Source organism: Schistocerca americana, chromosome 8 (genome assembly GCF_021461395.2).
Source record: "Schistocerca americana isolate TAMUIC-IGC-003095 chromosome 8, iqSchAmer2.1, whole genome shotgun sequence".
NCBI lineage: Eukaryota > Metazoa > Arthropoda > Insecta > Orthoptera > Acrididae > Schistocerca > Schistocerca americana.
This window is the reverse complement of record NC_060126.1, coordinates 144,327,026-144,345,010: the sequence shown is the minus strand read 5'-3', so window position 1 is coordinate 144,345,010 and position 17,985 is coordinate 144,327,026. Positions and strand designations below refer to the sequence as shown.

Here is a 17,985-nt window from a genome sequence, read left to right as displayed (position 1 = left end):
TTAATAACCTTATCAGTCCCCCTTATATTCAACTTTCATCCGCAGCACCACATCTCAAATGCTTCGACTCCCTTCTGTTCCGGTTTTCCCACAGTACATGTTTCACTACCATAAGTGCTGTGCTCCAACTCAGAAATTTCTTCCTCAAATTAAGGCTTATGTTTGATACTAGAAGACTTTCCTTGGCCAGGAATGCCCTTCATGCCTGTGCTAGTCTGCTTTTGATGCCCTCCTTGCTCCGTCCGTCATTGGTTATTTTGCTGCCTAGTTAGCAGAATGCTTTAACTTCATCTACTTCCTGACCATCAGTCCACACGTTAAGATTCTCTCGTTATCATTTCTGCTACTTCTCATTATTTTCATCTTTCTTCAATTTACTCTCAATCCGTATCCTGTACTCATTAGATTGTTCGTATCATTCACCAGATCTTGTAATTCGTCTTCACTTTCACTGAGGGTGGGACTGTCATCACAGAATCTTATCGATATCCTTTAATCTTGAATTTTCATTAAACTCTTGAACCTTTCTTTTATTTCAGTATCAGTAAGAGAGAAAAATCGTCGAGATCCGCGATATTCGGGATGGATTAAGTGTTTATAAAAATAATCAATTTTGTGCAGAACCTTCGAAGTGCGAGTACAGCTCACTCTTGTCCGTTTTTTTCCAATTTATTTTTCTTTCCGGAGGCACCTTATCCTCGGGCGGACTGCTCGGTCGTCTGACAAGGAGACCCTCCATACTGCAAATCACGGATTTTGATGCGCTTCGAATATGTTGTAGAGACACTTACCCTGAGTACCTGGCTGTCGGCCGGCCGGCGGTGACCGAGCGGTTCTAGGCGCTACAGCCTGGAACCGCGCGACTGCTATGGTCGAAGATTCGAATCCTGCCTCGGGCATGGATGTGTGTGATGTCCTTAGGTTTAAGTAGTGCTAAGTTCTAGGGGACTGATGACCTCAGCAGTTAAGTCCCATACTGCTCAGAACCATTTGAACCATTTTTGAACCTGGCTATCCGGTTTTTTAGCGACGGGCCTTGGTTTTTGAGAAAATTGATTTTGAAGTTCATTGCGCGTTTTGTATGTCCGTACCTTTAGACGTATACCAAGCAAGTTAGCGTAGCGTAGCGGTAAAGTTTCACAGCTACGGTGTTGGAGGTTCTGTGTTCGAATCCTGCTTGTGTACTTCTTTTTTCCTTCAAAATCGACCAAATTTTTCAATTTTATTTGAAAGAATATGAACAAACAGTGTAAGGTGTGCAAAATTATAAAGATATACGTATTCAGTTATTAATTTTTTCAAATATTCATTCCGTTTGTGATTTGCAGTTGGAGTTCCAAATGTTCGTACAACGGTCGCTTTTTATATTGCCTTAAATCGATCTCCGCCCATTATCGTTCCCTCTCCGGTGAATACAGTTGTGGCCAACGAGGATGCGAGTTTTAATCCTTTACGTCCGCATCTCACTACAGCGTGAGTTGCTCGTAAAGCGTCTCTAGTGCCGTGTATAGAAAAAATTCTGTGAAACAGAAGTACCAAGTGTTTCTGCAGTAGTGCAGCCAGAGGAAGATCCACAAGCAGAGGAGTTGAACGAAGAATCAAGAGGCGAAATCACAAATGCCATTTAATACGCCAAAAATCTACTCCGCGAGCAGTATTTGAACACCTAACCTCCGTCGCGGTAGCCGTGATCCTTTACCGCTGCGCTACGCTGACTTGCTCGGCATACATGTAATGTTACGGGCATACAAAGCACGCAATGAACTTCAAAATCAATTTTCTCAAAAACCAAAGCCCGTCACTAAAAAACCGGATAGCCAGGTACTCAGGGTAAGTGCCTCTACAACATATTCGAAGCGCAACAAAATCCGTGATTTACAGTGTGGAGGGTCCCCTTGTGAGCGTGATTACATCAACGCAATTATCGCTGTACAGTTTTATTAACTGTGCGGTGATTTTTTAACGCATCTCTCTTTAAACAACATATGGCGACGTGACGCAGATGTCAACAATATAGGAGCCTCTGCAGCGGGCGATGCCGTTGCTTAGTGACAGTCTGAGACGAGGCGACCGCTAAGCAACATGAACGTGTCTGTCAAAGTCAACTAAATCTTCGGAAAACCGTGATATGCAGTAAGAACACGTAGCAACGACAGCAATCAGAAGGTAAGCCGTCAGCAAATATCTGAGTTCGTCGCAGCCAGTGATCTTTGTCCTGCCTGGATGTAAATCTCTGATGTCACAGAATGGAACTTCAGCGTGCCTGCAGATTCTTGTCATCTACATGTCCGCCGTGTTGTAGTTAGGCGGCACGTTCACACAGCTGGAGTTTGACATACAGATAGTAAAGAGATCACTGGTCGCAGCTAAAATACGGGCGTCAAATCGACTGCACCTTTCTGCGGACGCATAACAAATTCTCACACACGCGTATATTTCATGAATATGAAGATCGGTAATTTCCAAAAATGATTGCCTATCGAAGTCGCAGGCTCCAAACGATACATATCGAACGGCGACCGGAAATCGATCATTTGACTTCGGTGGCGGGCGTTGTGATCAATTATTTGCTATCGTAATTTTCATCTGTTTTCCGTCGTTCCCTTACTTGCTCTAAATTACATACCTCCGCGAATTATCTGTGAGCTGCTAGGAAACCTTGACGATTTATGTCGTTAGTGAGTGGCATGTCTGTTGTTCTTGGCGTTTCTTCGACGGATTCTCTCACATGGAAGAATCTAATTCCATGTTTATCCAGAGTAGAAAATTGTTCGTCTTTTTGTCGCAAATATGGAGTACTACCGGACGAGGAAAGAAGGGACTGTGTAGACTGTGGTGGTGCGAAATGCGTAAAACTTCGTAATAACAGTTTCGATGCTGAAATGAAATAATCGTATGTCATTGTTGGCCGGGAGGTCCCATGCGGGGAAGTTCGGCCGCCGTATTGCGAGTCCTCTTTAGTTGACGCCACTTCGGCGACTTGCGAGTCAATGATGATGAAGAACACACAACCACTCAGTCATCACGAGGCAGGGAAAATCCCTGACCCCGCCGGGAATCGAACCCGGGATCCCGTGCGCGGGAAGCGAGAACGCTACCGCAAGACCACGAGCTGCTGAAATAGCGTTACAATTTTATTGCGGACAGTACGGAAAACGAACGAGTATCAGGAAGAATACGTGGTTCGACTCTTCCAAATTATCCATCCAGACCACCGTAATGGAGTTTCACACGACAACAACACCGACGACGAGTAAGGTAAGTCGTCTCCTTTGCAGTTACAAGTACTTTTGTAACGCTCTTCTTTTGTCGCTGCTGTAGTGACCAACGTAAACATATAAAGTCCGCCACCAGAGTCGCATGATCGATTTCCGATCGTACGTTCGATATCTATCGTTTGGACCCAGCGACTTAGATAGGCAATCATCTTGGAAAGTACTTGAAGATCTTCGGCACTGCAGTTATAGTGAGGATAATTTTTTTCTGAAAACCAGTTATCCAGACTGTTTGTCGAGTTTTCTCTGAGGCAGTTTGTCTCCGAGATGCTCGAATTTTGTAAATCTGGAAATTATAGCAAACCGGAATGCTACAAATTACACTTCTCGTACGTGTGAAGTTTCCACGCCAAGTAATCTCTGTATTCGCTGGTACAGACATCGTTCCAACTCTTAGAACTTCAATGCGTCATGTCTTCAAGTACACGTACCCCATGTACATATCGTAAGAAATAACACATTTTTAAGACTTTCAACTATAATAGATTACTCCCTAGCATTAAGCTCTATTTTTGTCAGAAATCTAATTTACCTTTTATATCACAGGTGTACTATAAACGCAATGACATTCGTGATGGAATTGCTGTTCCTCCTTACGTGTAATTAAGTAAGGTGTGTCAGCTTCATCGTATTGTGCTGGTCCACTCCGTATCCTCACAATCTCATTACACAACGCCCACGTGTTCATGGCTATGCTTCTTGTCTCTCTAGAACTGAATCGGTAGAGATCGCTGGGATTCGAGTTGCTAATATGTTAATTCTTCTCGCTGACAACTTTGGCCATCAAATGAGTATATGTGCAGTAATCCTAAAATATAGTCATCACTGTTTAATGCTGCGTTTCATTTCGGTAATAAGTAATTTGTAGCAGTATCATTTGTACGTGAGCCCTTCAGCGACGATGTCCATTTCACATTTATTACAAAACGGGACATTTTATAAAGCTTAGAAAAAATACTGGGACAGTTAAGGATAAAACCGTGACGCGAATTGTACTGATAAAATTTGATGGATACAGAGGTTTACCTTTGCAGCATACACTCAGATGATCCCAAATGGCCGGCCGCTGTGGCCGAGCGGTTCTAGGAGCTTCAGACCGGAACTATGAGGCTGCTACGGTCGCAGGTTCCCAACTATGCCTCGGGCATAGATGTGTATGATGTCCTTAGGTTAGTTAGGTTTACGTAGTGCTAAATCTAGGGGACTGATGACCTCAGATGTTAAGTTCCATGGTGCTCAGAGCCATTTGAACCATTTTTTGATCCCAAATGAATTCTTACAATTACTCCCTTGCACTTCCACCGTAATTTTCGCTAGCCTCTATTTTATTAAGAAGTTCTTTTTCTTTTGACAGCTTGTCATTAACACTGAGCACACTATACCTCATTTAAGTGTTCTTTGACAATGAGCAAGATATTCAGTTTCAACTTTCATTCTGTTTGTTTCCTCTTTTTTTTCTTTTTTTCATTTGCCATAGGGAGATCACTATGCAAAAAAAGACGTACATTCTACAGTTACTCCACTATCAGTGATAAAAGGAAACCCACTGTTCATATTTCTGTGTATATTATACTCTAGTTTCGGCATGATGGAAAAGTGGTTGCATAGATTCAAAACTGTAACGTAGCCAGTATAATATCTCGAGACTGTTTACTATGACAGGAACTGAAATTCTCACTATCCACGCCAATCGAAAATACAACAGCGAAAAATATTACCAGTAAATAAACTAAGGTCGTAGAGGAAGTTGCACCAGTGGCGCTTTCTCGCATATATACACTCTAAGACAAAAAAACGAAAGAATTATCGATATGATGTACATGTACAGACAAAGAAATGATTACAGTTTCAAAAAAAATTGCTTGATTTGTTCAAATCGAGCAAGTCAGTAACGCGTTGGTCCACATCTGGCCCTTATGCAAGCAGTTATTCGGCCTCGCATTGAGTGACAGAGTTGTTGGATGAGAGTTTCACTCTGCAGCGGAGTGTGCGCTGATATGAAACTTCCTGGCAGATGAAAAATGTGTGCCGGGCCGAGACACGAACTCGGGATCTTTGCCTTTCGCGGGCAAGTGCTCTACCACCTGAGCTACCCAAGCACGATAAACGACCCGTTCTCACAGCTTCAATTCTGCCAGTACCTCGTCTCCTACCTTCCAAACTTCACAGAAGCTGTTCGCTGATCCTTGCAGAACTAGCACTCCTGAAAGAAAGGATATTGCGGAGACATGGCTTAGCCACAGCCTGGGGGATATTTCCAGAATGCAGATTTTTCACTCTGCTGCGGAGCGTGCGCTGATATGAAACTTCCTGGCAGATTAAAACTGTGTGCCGGATCGAGACCATGTCCATACGTACATTATTTTCGCAGTTGTATGCACTGAAGCGTAATACCATTTCTACATTTGTAATTGCTCATGAAAATTACTGCGGTGCATAACAAAGACTGGAATCAATATCTAGAACTGACCTTCTATATAGGTCAATTGTAGTTACCGATTCCAATATTAGTACCTTTTTTGCAGTAGTTCAGAGAGCAATTAGAAATGCAGAAATCACATTAGCCTACATTTTAGTGCACACACGTGCTAAAAATCGATCTAATTAATGAATCACCGAATGGCTGGAATCGGTAACTAGAACTGAGCTGTATAGAAAGTCAATTCTAGTTAGCGATTCCAGCTTTTCGGTGGTTCATAATTTTGGACATTTTCGCAGGTAATCTGTGGACTATGTTTTTCTAGAATTTCTTATTGATCTCAGAACTACTACCAACAACTAATAAATATTGCAGATACAGCTTCCAAATTTTTTTCTGTCTCGGTGCGGCACATAGTTTTAATCTGCCAGGAAGTTTCAGAATTGTTGGATGTCCTCCTGAGGGATATTGTGCCAAATTCTGTGCAATTGACACTTTAGAGCGTAAAAATCCCGAACTGGTTGGAGGGCCTTGCTCATAATGCTCCCAACGTATTCAATTGGAGAGAGATGCATCGACTTTGCTGGCCAAGGTGGGATTTGGCACGCACGAGGACTAGCAGTAGAAACTCTCGCCACGGGCGGGTAGGTATTGTCTTGCTGAAATACAAGCCCAGAATGGCTTCCCATGAAGGGCAACAAAACAGGGTGTAGAAGGTGCCGTGAAGGTGCTGCGGCTGGCAGCCAAGGGGTCCTACTATGAAATGAATTGCCATCCCAGGCCACCACCACTCCTGATAGTTTATTTGTCTGTACAAGTACATCACATCTACCGATTTCCGTCCCAGTCAGATAATTTCTTCGTAGTGTGTCGTTTTTTTTATCTTACAGTATACTTGCGTAGTGAATTACTAAATTTCCAGCATAAAACACCTGAGTAATATATTTGAGCTAAGCGGAATCACATTTGAGCGGCCCCTACAAAACTTTCCGGACAGCGGCATATTTTGGAATAAAACGGGGCCGTCCCGGGAAAAACGATGCGAATTGACACCCTATCATACGAACTTGTGTTCCCCCTGGTATGACACAACAATATAGTAATCGTTCACTTTAAGATGACTCTCAGAGCAGAGGGCTAACGGAAGTAGCTATCTCTTCAGAAATCGAATGACTATGTGTGACTTCGGATCGATATTTAGTGGTTTCCTGTCGCCACCAACCTTTGCTTTCACTTTTGAGTGCATAGAGAGTCTTCAGTCACGTGTAAATAAATTTAAATAATTTAAAATAGAATTACATATAATGTTTGTGTGATCTTTAGCCCCGCGTGTTACATTAACTTTCGTTTACGAGTTCATTCATCGATGGACAAGAGTTTTCCCTCTAACCAACGTTTTCTAATATATCACGCTTCCTATCTTAATACTGTTTCATCGTCTGTATTGGATTAACCAAAAGTAGTGAAACTCACACGCTTGTTTTGTGTAAAACAGGACATTGCGGATAGAAATGGATGTCATTTCTTGTAATACTTGTCCCTCGATTTGCTGAATAATTCTCAATGAAGTAAATGCTTCGCGTCAAACTGAAATTGCGTCTTCTACTTCTGTGGAAGCGGTGAACAAAATGAGGCATAGTGCAACAAAAAGAGGAAGTCACTGAAGAACTGTAATTCTGCCGTTTGTAAAAAGAAAAATCTGCCAATACAATGTTTTGCACTGTTTGTTACCATTTCACCTGCTCAAATGTGAAAACGACAACCGTTGCGTTAATACCGGTAATTTCGGAGAAATTTAGCTAACTGTACTACTAATTGTGTAATAGTAATGCAGCACGTCGTCCAATAGTTAAAATTAATGCTTGATTTCAGCTATATACGAAAAACTGTAACTGGCAGCTCCACTTTAGATAGTGTATAACGACACATACTTGCTGACTGCTCTCCGTCACACGACTTAGACGTTGGTTTCAAATCTCAACAGTGCAGAGAGAGAGAAAGGTGCGGCTTATAGGGGAGATCACGGCTAGTTGTTACAATTTTTTCAATAATTTTCCTTCAAGAACGTTTTAGAGTTTTTCTGATGCGAAACATCTTACAGTGTAGCATCATTATTATTGATTCATAGCATTTTCCCTTATGCTCAGCTGTAAGGAATATCACGGAGCTGGCATGATTTCCGGTCATGCACATTGTAACAGTTTATCCTGTAATGGGACATCTTGTTACAGTGGGTGGCGTAAGTTGTTACACATTGATCAAACATATTATAGTTTTGAATCATTAACTCTCATTCTTCTCTTAACTGTATTTAATTATCAGTAGTATAGAAAAATGTGTTTTGTTTTACAAATTACTGGTAATCTGACATTTTCAGTAGACCCTCATACATCACTCCGATTTCAGTATGAGGACTGCTGCTCTTGCAGTGAATATAATATTATTCCAAATTTGCACAATACTCATGATCCGACTTTCCAACATAATTCACTGTATTCATTTTGTTGGTTGCAGTGGCTTAGAATAGCGTTTAGCACACCAAATACAGCCGGCCAGAGTGGCCGAGCGGTTCTAAGCGCTATAGTCTGGAACCGCGCGACCGCTACCGTCGCAGGTTCGAATCCTCCCTCGGGCATGGATATGTGTGATGTCCTTAGGTTAGTTAACTTTAAGAAGTTCTAAGTTATAGGCGACTGATGACCTCAGAAGTTAAGTCCCATAGTGCTCAGAGCCATTTGAACCATTTTGAACACCAAATACAGAAACAGTCGTCTTCTTCGTCAGATGCTCTCTTTCGACGCACATTTATCTTGTGTTTCTTCGTTTTTGTGCTCCTTTTCTCCCTTGCATTGCGAGGTAAGAGTCTTCTCACTAAAATATCATGAATTTCATTCCACATTTATTAGCAGCATTCCTCAGTGAAAAACCTGCCATTACTTCTTTTGCCGCTTCGCTCTATGTTTCTTTTGGTGTTCGGCCTCTGTTTGTCTTCTTTCTGTAATTTCTCATCTTGCCTTCACATGTGAAATCCGTAATACGCTGAGAGGTAACAGACGTCGTGGGATAGCGATATGCACATATACACACGGCAGCAATATCATGTACACAAGGTATAAAAGGGCATTGCATTGGAGGAGCTCTCACTTGCACTCACGTGGTTCATGTGAAAAGGTTTCCGACGCGATTATGGCCTCAAGACCGGAACGGACTTGGAGCTGGACGCATGGGATATTCCGTTTCGGAAATCTTTAGGACATCCCATATTCCAAGCTCTACAGTGTCAAGAGTGTGCCGAGAATACCAAATTTCAGGCATCACCTCTCACCACGGACAACGCAATGGCCGGCGGCCTTCACTTAACCACCGAGAGCACCAGCGATTGCGTACCATTGTCAGTGCTAACAGACAAGCAAAACTGCGTGAAATAATCGCAGAAGTCAATGTGGAACCTACGACGGAAGTATCCGTTAGCAAAGTGCGGCGAAATTTCGTGTTAATGGACCATGGCAGCAGTCGACAGACGCGAGTGGCTTTGCTAGCAGTACGACATCGTCTGCAGCGCCTCTCCTGGGTTTTTGACCATATCGGTTGGACCCTAGACGACTGGAAAACCGTGGCCTGGTCAAATAATCCCCATTTCAGTTGGTAAGAGCTGATGGTAGAGTTCGAGTGCGTCACAGACCCCAAGAAGCCATGGACCCAGGTTGTCAACAAGGGACTGTGCAAGCTGGTGGTGGCTCCATAATGGTGTGGGCTGTGTTTAGATGGAATGGACTGCGTCCTCTGGTCCAAATGAACCGACCATTGATTGGGAATGGTTATGTTCGGCTACTTGGAGATTATTTGCAACCATTCATGAACTTCATGTTCTCAAACAACTATGTCATGTCACTAAAAAAATGATTCAAATGGCTCTGAGCACTATACGACTTAACTTCTGAGGTCATCAGTCCCCTAGAACTTAGAACTACTTAAACTTAACTAACCTAAGGACATCACACACATCCATGCCCGAGGTAGGATTCGAACCTGCGACCGTAGCGGTCGCGCGGTTCCAGACTGTAGCGCCTAGAACCGCTCGGCCACCTCAGCCGGCTCATGTCACTATGCTACAATCGTTCGCGACTGGTCTGAAAAACATTGTGGACAATTCGATCGAATGATTTGAGCACCCAGATCGCCCGATATGAATGGAACATAATGAAAAGGTCATTTCGTACACAACATCCAGCATCGGCAAAACTTTCGCAGTTATGGACGGCGATAGAGGCAACGAGGCTTATTTTTCTGTAGGGGACTTCCAGAGACTTGTTGAGTCCATGCCACGTCGAGTTGCTGCACTACGCCGGGCAAGCGGAGGTTCGACACGATATTAGGAGGGATCCCATGACTTTTGTCATTCTAGTGCAAGAGAGTGTACGTGACACAAATAGTTCGTCACTCCGTAACAACATGGCCGTAGGAATCTGTAAGAAATTTCCCCATACATCGCCATTTAATTTTCAGTTACAGATAAGCATCAAACTTCCTGACAGATTAAAACTGTGTGCCGGACCGAGACTCGAACTCTGGACTTTTGCCTTTCGCGGACAAGTGCTCTACCAACTGAGCTACCCAGGCACGACTCACGCCCCGTCCTCACAGCTTTACTTCTGCCAGTACCTCGTCTCCTACCTTCCAAACTTTACAGAAGCTCTCCTGGGAACCTTGCAGAACTAGCACCCCTAAAAGAAAGGACCGTGAGTCGTGCATGGGTATCTCAGGTGGTAGAGCACTTGCCCGCGAAAGGCAAAGGTCCCGAGTTCGAGTCTCGGTCCGGCACACAGTTTTAATCTGTCAGGAAGTTTCATATTAGCGCACACCCCGCTGCAGAGTGAATATCTCATTCTGGAAACATCCCCCAGGCTGTGGCTAAGCCATGTCTCCGCAATATCCTTTCTTTCAGGAATGCTAGTTCTGCAAGGTTCGCAGGAGAGCTTCTGTAAAGTTTGGAAGGTAGGAGGCGAGGTACTGGCAGAAGCAAAGCTGTGAGGACGGGGCGTGAGTCGTGCTTGGGTAGCTCAGTTGGTGCCGACACGGTAGCTCAGCGTGTTCGGCCAGAGGGTTAGCTGCCCTCTGTAATAAAAAAACTGAGTTAATGGATCAACAACGAACTTAAACGGATGTCTTACCACGTCCGCCCCGAGCAGATGCAACGAACGCAAGCGAACAAAATGGAATTAAAAAAAAAAAAAAAGTTGGTAGAGCTCTTGCCCGCGGAAGGGAAAGGTCCCGAGTTCGAGTCTCGATCCGACACACAGTTTTAATCTGTCAGGAAGTTTCATATTAGCGCACACTCCGCTGCAGAGTGAATATCTCATTCTGGGGATAAGCATCAGTTTGCAATTATAGAGAAATTTTAAGCATTTTATCGCTCACCTGAAGTTAAGTCTTCCACCACATAGCGCTTGCACTGATACACTGAAAGGCTATGTCGGTATTAAAGAAATACTTAGAGAAGAAAAAAATTATTAACAGGCAGAGAAACAACGTTTCCTCTCGCAGTGTTTCTAATAGCGACAACCCGCCCTCCAGCGATCGGCAGGAGAGCTGTACTATCAGGTGCTATCATCCATTGGACGAAAAGTGCGTTGCTACCAGCAGTTAATTCAAAATCCTAGTGTAACGAGTTCCCTTTTAAGAACCGGTCACGGTCACCCATATGTTTGTATATATGGTGTAACATGTCAACAACAGCTGCCAAGTGTAATTAGCGCTACACCGATGACGTGTTTGACGGGCTGCCAAGTGATGGTGGAGTGGAAAGCGGTAGTGGCTTACCTGCAGTCGGTGTCAGAGTAGGAGGACCTGGAGAGCCCTAGGGCGCTGTCGGCTGACCTCTGGGAGGCGCGGGCCGACCGCCGGAAGGACGCGGTGCGGGAGCGCCCTGAGAACCGGCTCGACCTGCCAACACAACGGTAAGAGAGTAGCTGAGTTCGAAAGAGCAAAAGGCCATAGCTGACGTATTGAAATAACACTGTTCCTGGGTCGTAACTGATAAGCTTAAGGATGATTTTGTTGAATGGGGAAAACTGCAGGAGACGGTTCCTGAGAGGATAATGAGCACAAAAGTCATGTGGACATACGGTCAGAAATGCGTTCAAGGGAGGTACACCCTCCTGAAGATAGAAATCTGTTGATCATCGACAGTGACCCTGGTATGAGCACCAGGCAGGCGGCCCACCAGCATGGAGTGAGCCAGACGTCCATGTGGAACACTACCTACAGTAACTGCCAATGTCTGTATGAGTTACAGTGTGTGCAGACCTTCTTACCAATGATCTTCTCTGCACTGACAGTTCTGGGGATTGTTTGTCACACAGGCCACCACAGTGCACGGGTTTCTGTCATCCATCCTATGCACACATGAGGCTACCTTTATGAAGGGCGATATCGTCAACCTTCACATCACCCACCTGTGGGCTATGGAGAATTCCTATGGTGTGATGGCAGCAAACCATCAGCACTGGTTCAGCCCCAATGTAGAGGTAGAAATCATTGGTGACTGTCCCGTGGGACCAGTTATCCTTCCACAACACTTCATAGGTGAAGCATATCTGCACTTCCTGCCTTCCATGTTGGAGATGGAGGAGGAGGAGATTAGTGATTAATGTCCCGTCGACAACGAGGTCATTAGAGACGGAGCACAAGCTCGGATTAGAGGAGAATGACGAAGGAAATCGGCCATGCCCTCTAAAAGAAACCATCCCAGCATTTGCTTGAAGCGATTTAGGGTAATCGTAGAAAATCTAAATCAGGATGACCCGACGCTGGTTTGAACCGTTGCCGCCCCGCATGCGAGTCCAATATGCTAACCACTGCACCACCTTGCTCCGCCTCTTGTGTTGGAAGACTTGCCTTTGGTCGTACAAAGTGTAATGTGGCTACTACATGATGGTGCTCCAGGTAACCGGCCTCTTGCAACGACAACACTAGTACAGAGAAAACATTGTTGCTTTCCTGGTGTATTCTTATGTATCCTTAAATCACCGAGTACGCGAAGGAACTTGGCCCCCTACTTGCAGCGGTGTACCGTAGGTCTCTAGAAGAGCGTAGCGTTCCAAAAGATTGGAAAAGGGCAAAGGTCACCCCGTTCTCAAGAAGGGAGGTCGAACAGATGTGCTGAACTATAGACCTAGATCTCTAACGTCGATCAGTTGTAGAATTTTGGAAGACGTGTTATGTTTGAGTATAATGACTTTTCTGGAGACTAGAAATCTACTCTGTAGGAATCAGCATGGGTTTCGAAAAAGACGAACGTGTGAAACCCAGCTCGCGCTATTCGTCCACGAGACTCAGAGGGCCATAGACACGGGTTCCCAGGTAGATTCCGTGTTTCTTGACTTCCGCAAGGCGTTTTATACAGTTCCCCACAGTCGTTTAATCAACAAAGTAACAGCATATGGACTATCAGACCAATTGTGTGATTGGATTGAAGAGTTCCTAGATAATAGAACGCAGCATGTCATTCTCAATGGAGAGAAGTCTTCCAAAGGAAGAGTGATTTCAGGTGTACCGCAGGGGAGTGTCGTAGGACCGTTACTATTCACAATATACATAAGTGACCTTGTGGATAACATCGGAAGTTCACTGAGGCTTTTTGCGGATGATGCTGTAGTATATCGAGAGGTTGTAACAATGGAAAATTGTACTGAAATGCAGGAAGATCTGCAACGAATTGACTCATGGTGCAGGGAACGGCAACTGAATCTCAATGTAGGCAAGTGTAATGTGCTGCGAATACACAGAAAGAAAGATCCTTTTTATTTAGCTACAATATAGCAGGTCAGCAACTGGAAGCAGTTAATTCCGTAAATTAGCTGGGAGTACGCATTAGGAGTGATTTAAAATGGAATGATCATATAAAGTTGATCGTTGGTAAAGCAGATACCAGACTGAGATTCATTGGAAGAATCCTAAGGAAATGCAGTCCGAAAACAAAGGAGGTAGGTTACAGTACACTTGTTCGGCCACTGCTTGAATACTGCTCACCGGTGTGGTATCTGTACCAGATAGAGTTGATAGAAGAGATAGAGAAGATCGAACGGAGAGCAGCGCGCTTCGTTAGAGGATGATTTAGTAATCACGAAAGCGTTGCGGAGATGATAGATAAACTCCAGTGGAAGACGCTGCAATGAAGACGCTCAGTACCTCGGTACCTGCTTTTGTTGAAGTTTCGAGAACAGACCTTCACCGAGGAGTGAAGCAGTATATTGCTCCCTCCTATGTATATCTCGCGAAGAGACCACGAGGATAAAATCAGAGAGATTAGAGCTCGCACAGCGGCATACCGACAATCTTTCTTTCCATGAATAATACGAGACTGGAATAGAAGGGAGAACCGATAGGGGTACTCAAGGTACCCTCCACCACACACCGTCAGGTAATTTGCGGAGTACGGATGTAGATGTAGAAACCTGCGCTGTCATAGATCTTTTATCTTCACCTTCAAGTGGGTGTACCTCCGGTGGACTGCATTTCCGTACATATGGTTGTATGATGTTTTTTTTGCTCCTTATCCTCTCAGGGATCATTCCGTGCAGTTTGTTCCACTTTACAAAAATTACCATGTATAATACGTTCCACGGCGGAACCCATAAAAATTTTAATGGGGTAGATTTCAGCAGAAAAACAAGATTCCACCTTTCATCTCGTTTGTGAACAGGAGTGACGGAACTATCGAGTTTTGATTGCAATTTTTTTCCTTCTTGCAGTTAAAACTGCAGAAATTTTAAACAGTCAGTCCCACTCGTGCCGTGTGACAGTAACAGGCAATCTCACGAGTTTCGTCTCGCAACCTGTTCAGCACAAATAGCTCAAGGTGTTACTAGGCATTCCTCTGGAATGTTTTACCGTTCCGTGCAGCAGGCATGAGTCATTAGTACAACAGGTCAGCGTGGTCAGGACGTTACTCGCAACTGGAACGTATTCGTTCTTTGGCTAACACTTCATGAGGGTGGACTGCCGAGTGCCCCAAGTCGTCAAACTGTGCAGGCAGTGCTAATGCTTCAAAGCGGATGACATGACGCTGTGGATTACCGTTTCTTGTTTTCGCATTGAGCGATCTATTTGGAAGCTGGCCTCTTAAAATTCTTTCGAGTTGCGATTTCCTTTTAGTCTTTCATGCAGACGTTTTCATCACACAAGAAAAATAATAGTGTAGATTGTAAGTTTTACGGTTTTCGTTTTAAGTTAAATTGAAGAGCGAGGTCCTAACGCCAACTTGTGTTTTTCCATTTCATGAATACATGAAGAGCAGGAGGAACTTAGTGTTCAACGTCGCATCGACAACGATGTCGTTAGAGACGGAGCACGAGCTCGAATTAGGGAAGGATGGAGGAGGAAATCGGCCGTGTTGTTTCAAAAGAACCATTCCGCCATTTGCCTGGAGCGATGTAGGGAAATCACGGAAAACCTAAATCTGGATGGCCGGACGTGGGTCTGAACCGTTGTCTTCCCCAGAATGGGAGTCCAAGGTGCTAACCACTGCGCTACCCTGCTCGGTATGAAAATGCGAGACGCAGCACCAATGCTAAGTTTGTGATCTTGAAACAGAGATGGCGCACGGGAATGATCACATCTGTAACTGAGCATTCAGGAAGAACGAATTTCGATGCAAAAATCAGATATGTGCCCTCATTCTTTTTTCGTTGAATAGTTTTATCTACAAAAAAGAACACATAAACATGATCGCTCTTTCTGTGCTGTGTAGCATGACTAGTACATATCACTTCACAATTCTGTATCAGTTCAGTTACACTTATTTCATAAATAAAAGCGAGCGTCCAAACGGTCGGGGTGTGGTTGAAAGGTTCTCACATAATGAAGCGGGTTCCAGGACAACCCCTGTTTACTATCACAGCACAAGAGCTTTCCTCAAGACATGAGTGGCAGTCTTGGGAGGTTCGCAGGGCTCCCTCACCGAATTCTGAAGTAGTGGTTTCAGGGTACAAATCCCTTTGCCTGTGCACAAGGATGCTTAAGCTGCTAAGAGCCCTGTTAAGATGTGACTAGTATCTATTCAACATGATGTCAACAAGTATCCCGCAGTTTCGTTCCCCTGAAAAGTGAGAAAATTCATATGATCTCACAGAATTTCTGTCCGTCCGATCTTGTGTGCTGCCCCACCCCCTCCCCCGCCCTACTAGAGGCTTTGTATGTTATGTCCATCAATAATAAAAGATCGTCTAGACTCAGTACCAACCTAATGAACTGTTTATGCATATTTTTACGCATTGTCGGGGAAATTTTTGCAGCATTACCCTCAATCTCAAGCTTTAAAAAACATTCATATTCGTTGCATTAGCTACAATCATGTTGTTGCCTCTTCAACAGAGTTTGAGCTGAGAGTAGAGAACTTTGAATTCTTCTCATTTGCTTCCCTGCTTTCGTCCCATGCCGACTGTGCACTTTCAAGATATAAGTGTCGCTTTTGCTGATAGTGTGAGATGTTAGTTTCATATTTCAGAGAGCGTATTCTGAGCATCCCGCATTTAACTGTTTCTTTGTGCATCTTGTGGAATTCATTGGATTATTTCTCTTGTTAATTTGAAGATGCGAGCTTGGCAGATGAGGACCTCTGATTTCGTTCTTCTTTAATTCTTCCTAATGATTTCAATCAAGGCCCACATAATTAGCTTCACTTTTTTATGATAGTTTCAATCTTTTTAAGAGTAAGATTGCAGTAAGATTTCATGTAGGTTTTTCAATATGAGTAAAAGTTTGGTAATTGTGAAACTGACTTCCATTTATGAACCTTACTTTCTACAGCATTTTCCATGATTTGGTAACCTATATATATATATATATATATATATATATATATATATATATATATATATATATATATATAATCAGCAGGAGTGTTTCAAGTTATTGTTTCAGTATGATGCTGTTTCCATTATTTATTTATTTAACCTGGCAAGATTAGGGCCATCAGGCCCTCTCTTACATCTAACCAGGCATTCTACTTATTTTACATTCATATGTTTTAGTGGGCATGTTAAACTACATCTAGTACAAAAAGTGAAATAAACAGTTAGGAAGGTACACCTGGAAAAATACATACATATAGAGTTTATATTCGTAGATCATAAGTACTGTTATAATTAGACGTTATTGAAGAGACAGATTTTGGCTAGGAGAGCTAGCAGCAGGGAGTATGAGGGAGACTGATGGTGAAGGGAGGAGAAGAATAGAGAGACATGATGAAATATAATTAAGGAAATGTAAAGGAAAAGAAGATTGCATGGTTAATAGAGATAGATGAAGAAGAAGGCATCTCGGGAGCAAGATAGGGGACGCTAGCTTTGCTATTTGACAGATGAGAGGATTGGCCTTGTACATTAATTTTCTGGAGAACGTTATGAGGATGATAGTAGGAAATGCTTCAACTTCTTCCTAAAAGCAGCAGGAGAGTGAATTTTGCGCAAGGAAAGGGCAGTTTGTTCCAGAGGCGGACAGCGGCAACTGAGACGGAGTTCGCAAAAATTTTTGTTTTGTGAGTGGGCACAGTTAGGATACCAAATAAGAGTGACCTCGTGTTTCGATTATGATGGCATGACAGGTTTTTAATCTCTGAAGCAAGGTACTAGGGTGCTCGCGCGACGAGGAGTCGGTGAAGTAGACATAGAGTGTGGTAGTAACGCAATTTGTCCGGCAGCAGCCACCCTAGCTCGGAGTGTGAAGCACTAACATGATCATATCGGCGAATATTGCAGGTGTAACGCACACAGGCATTCATGGTTAGTTCTAGCCGTCTTTTGTTTTGACTACTCGTGCCTTGTTGAATCACATCGCAATAGTGGAGGTTCGGTAGAACGAGTGCTTGCACGAGCTGGCGTTTCAAGTCCTGTGGAAATATGTTCCGAAACTTTTTGAGAGCATAGAGACAAGCAGACGTCTTTCGGCACACTGCGACTGTATTCTCCGCCCAGTTGAGATGCTCATCCAAAGTTACACCCAAGTTCTTAACTGTTTTCTGATATGGTATTGGAGTACCGTCGAGCAGAATAGGAGGTAGCCGTTCGCGGAAATCTGAACTTATTAATTTCTGATGAGCTATTAAGATTACTTGCGTATTTTTTGCATTTAGTTTAAGCCCCAGATTTTTCGCCCATGTCACTACTGAAGACAGATCATCATTCATCTGAGCGATTGCAGTGTTTACATCTTCAGGTCTGACGCTTAGGTAGAGCTGGAGGTCGTCGGCATAGAAATGATATTTACAGGAGGACAGAACCGACGAAATAT

At 43.6% G+C, this 17,985-nt stretch overlaps 1 protein-coding gene across 1 annotated transcript in view; it reads right to left on the bottom strand.

Moving 5' to 3' along the window:
- The window catches only part of LOC124545632, a 602,686-nt gene that overhangs the window by 50,308 nt on the left and 534,393 nt on the right, over positions 1 to 17,985 (bottom strand). The window contains exon 5 of the mRNA XM_047124578.1: positions 11,515 to 11,631. Within this exon, the coding sequence (XP_046980534.1) occupies positions 11,515 to 11,631 (117 nt within the window). The remainder of the gene's footprint in view (positions 1 to 11,514; positions 11,632 to 17,985) is intronic.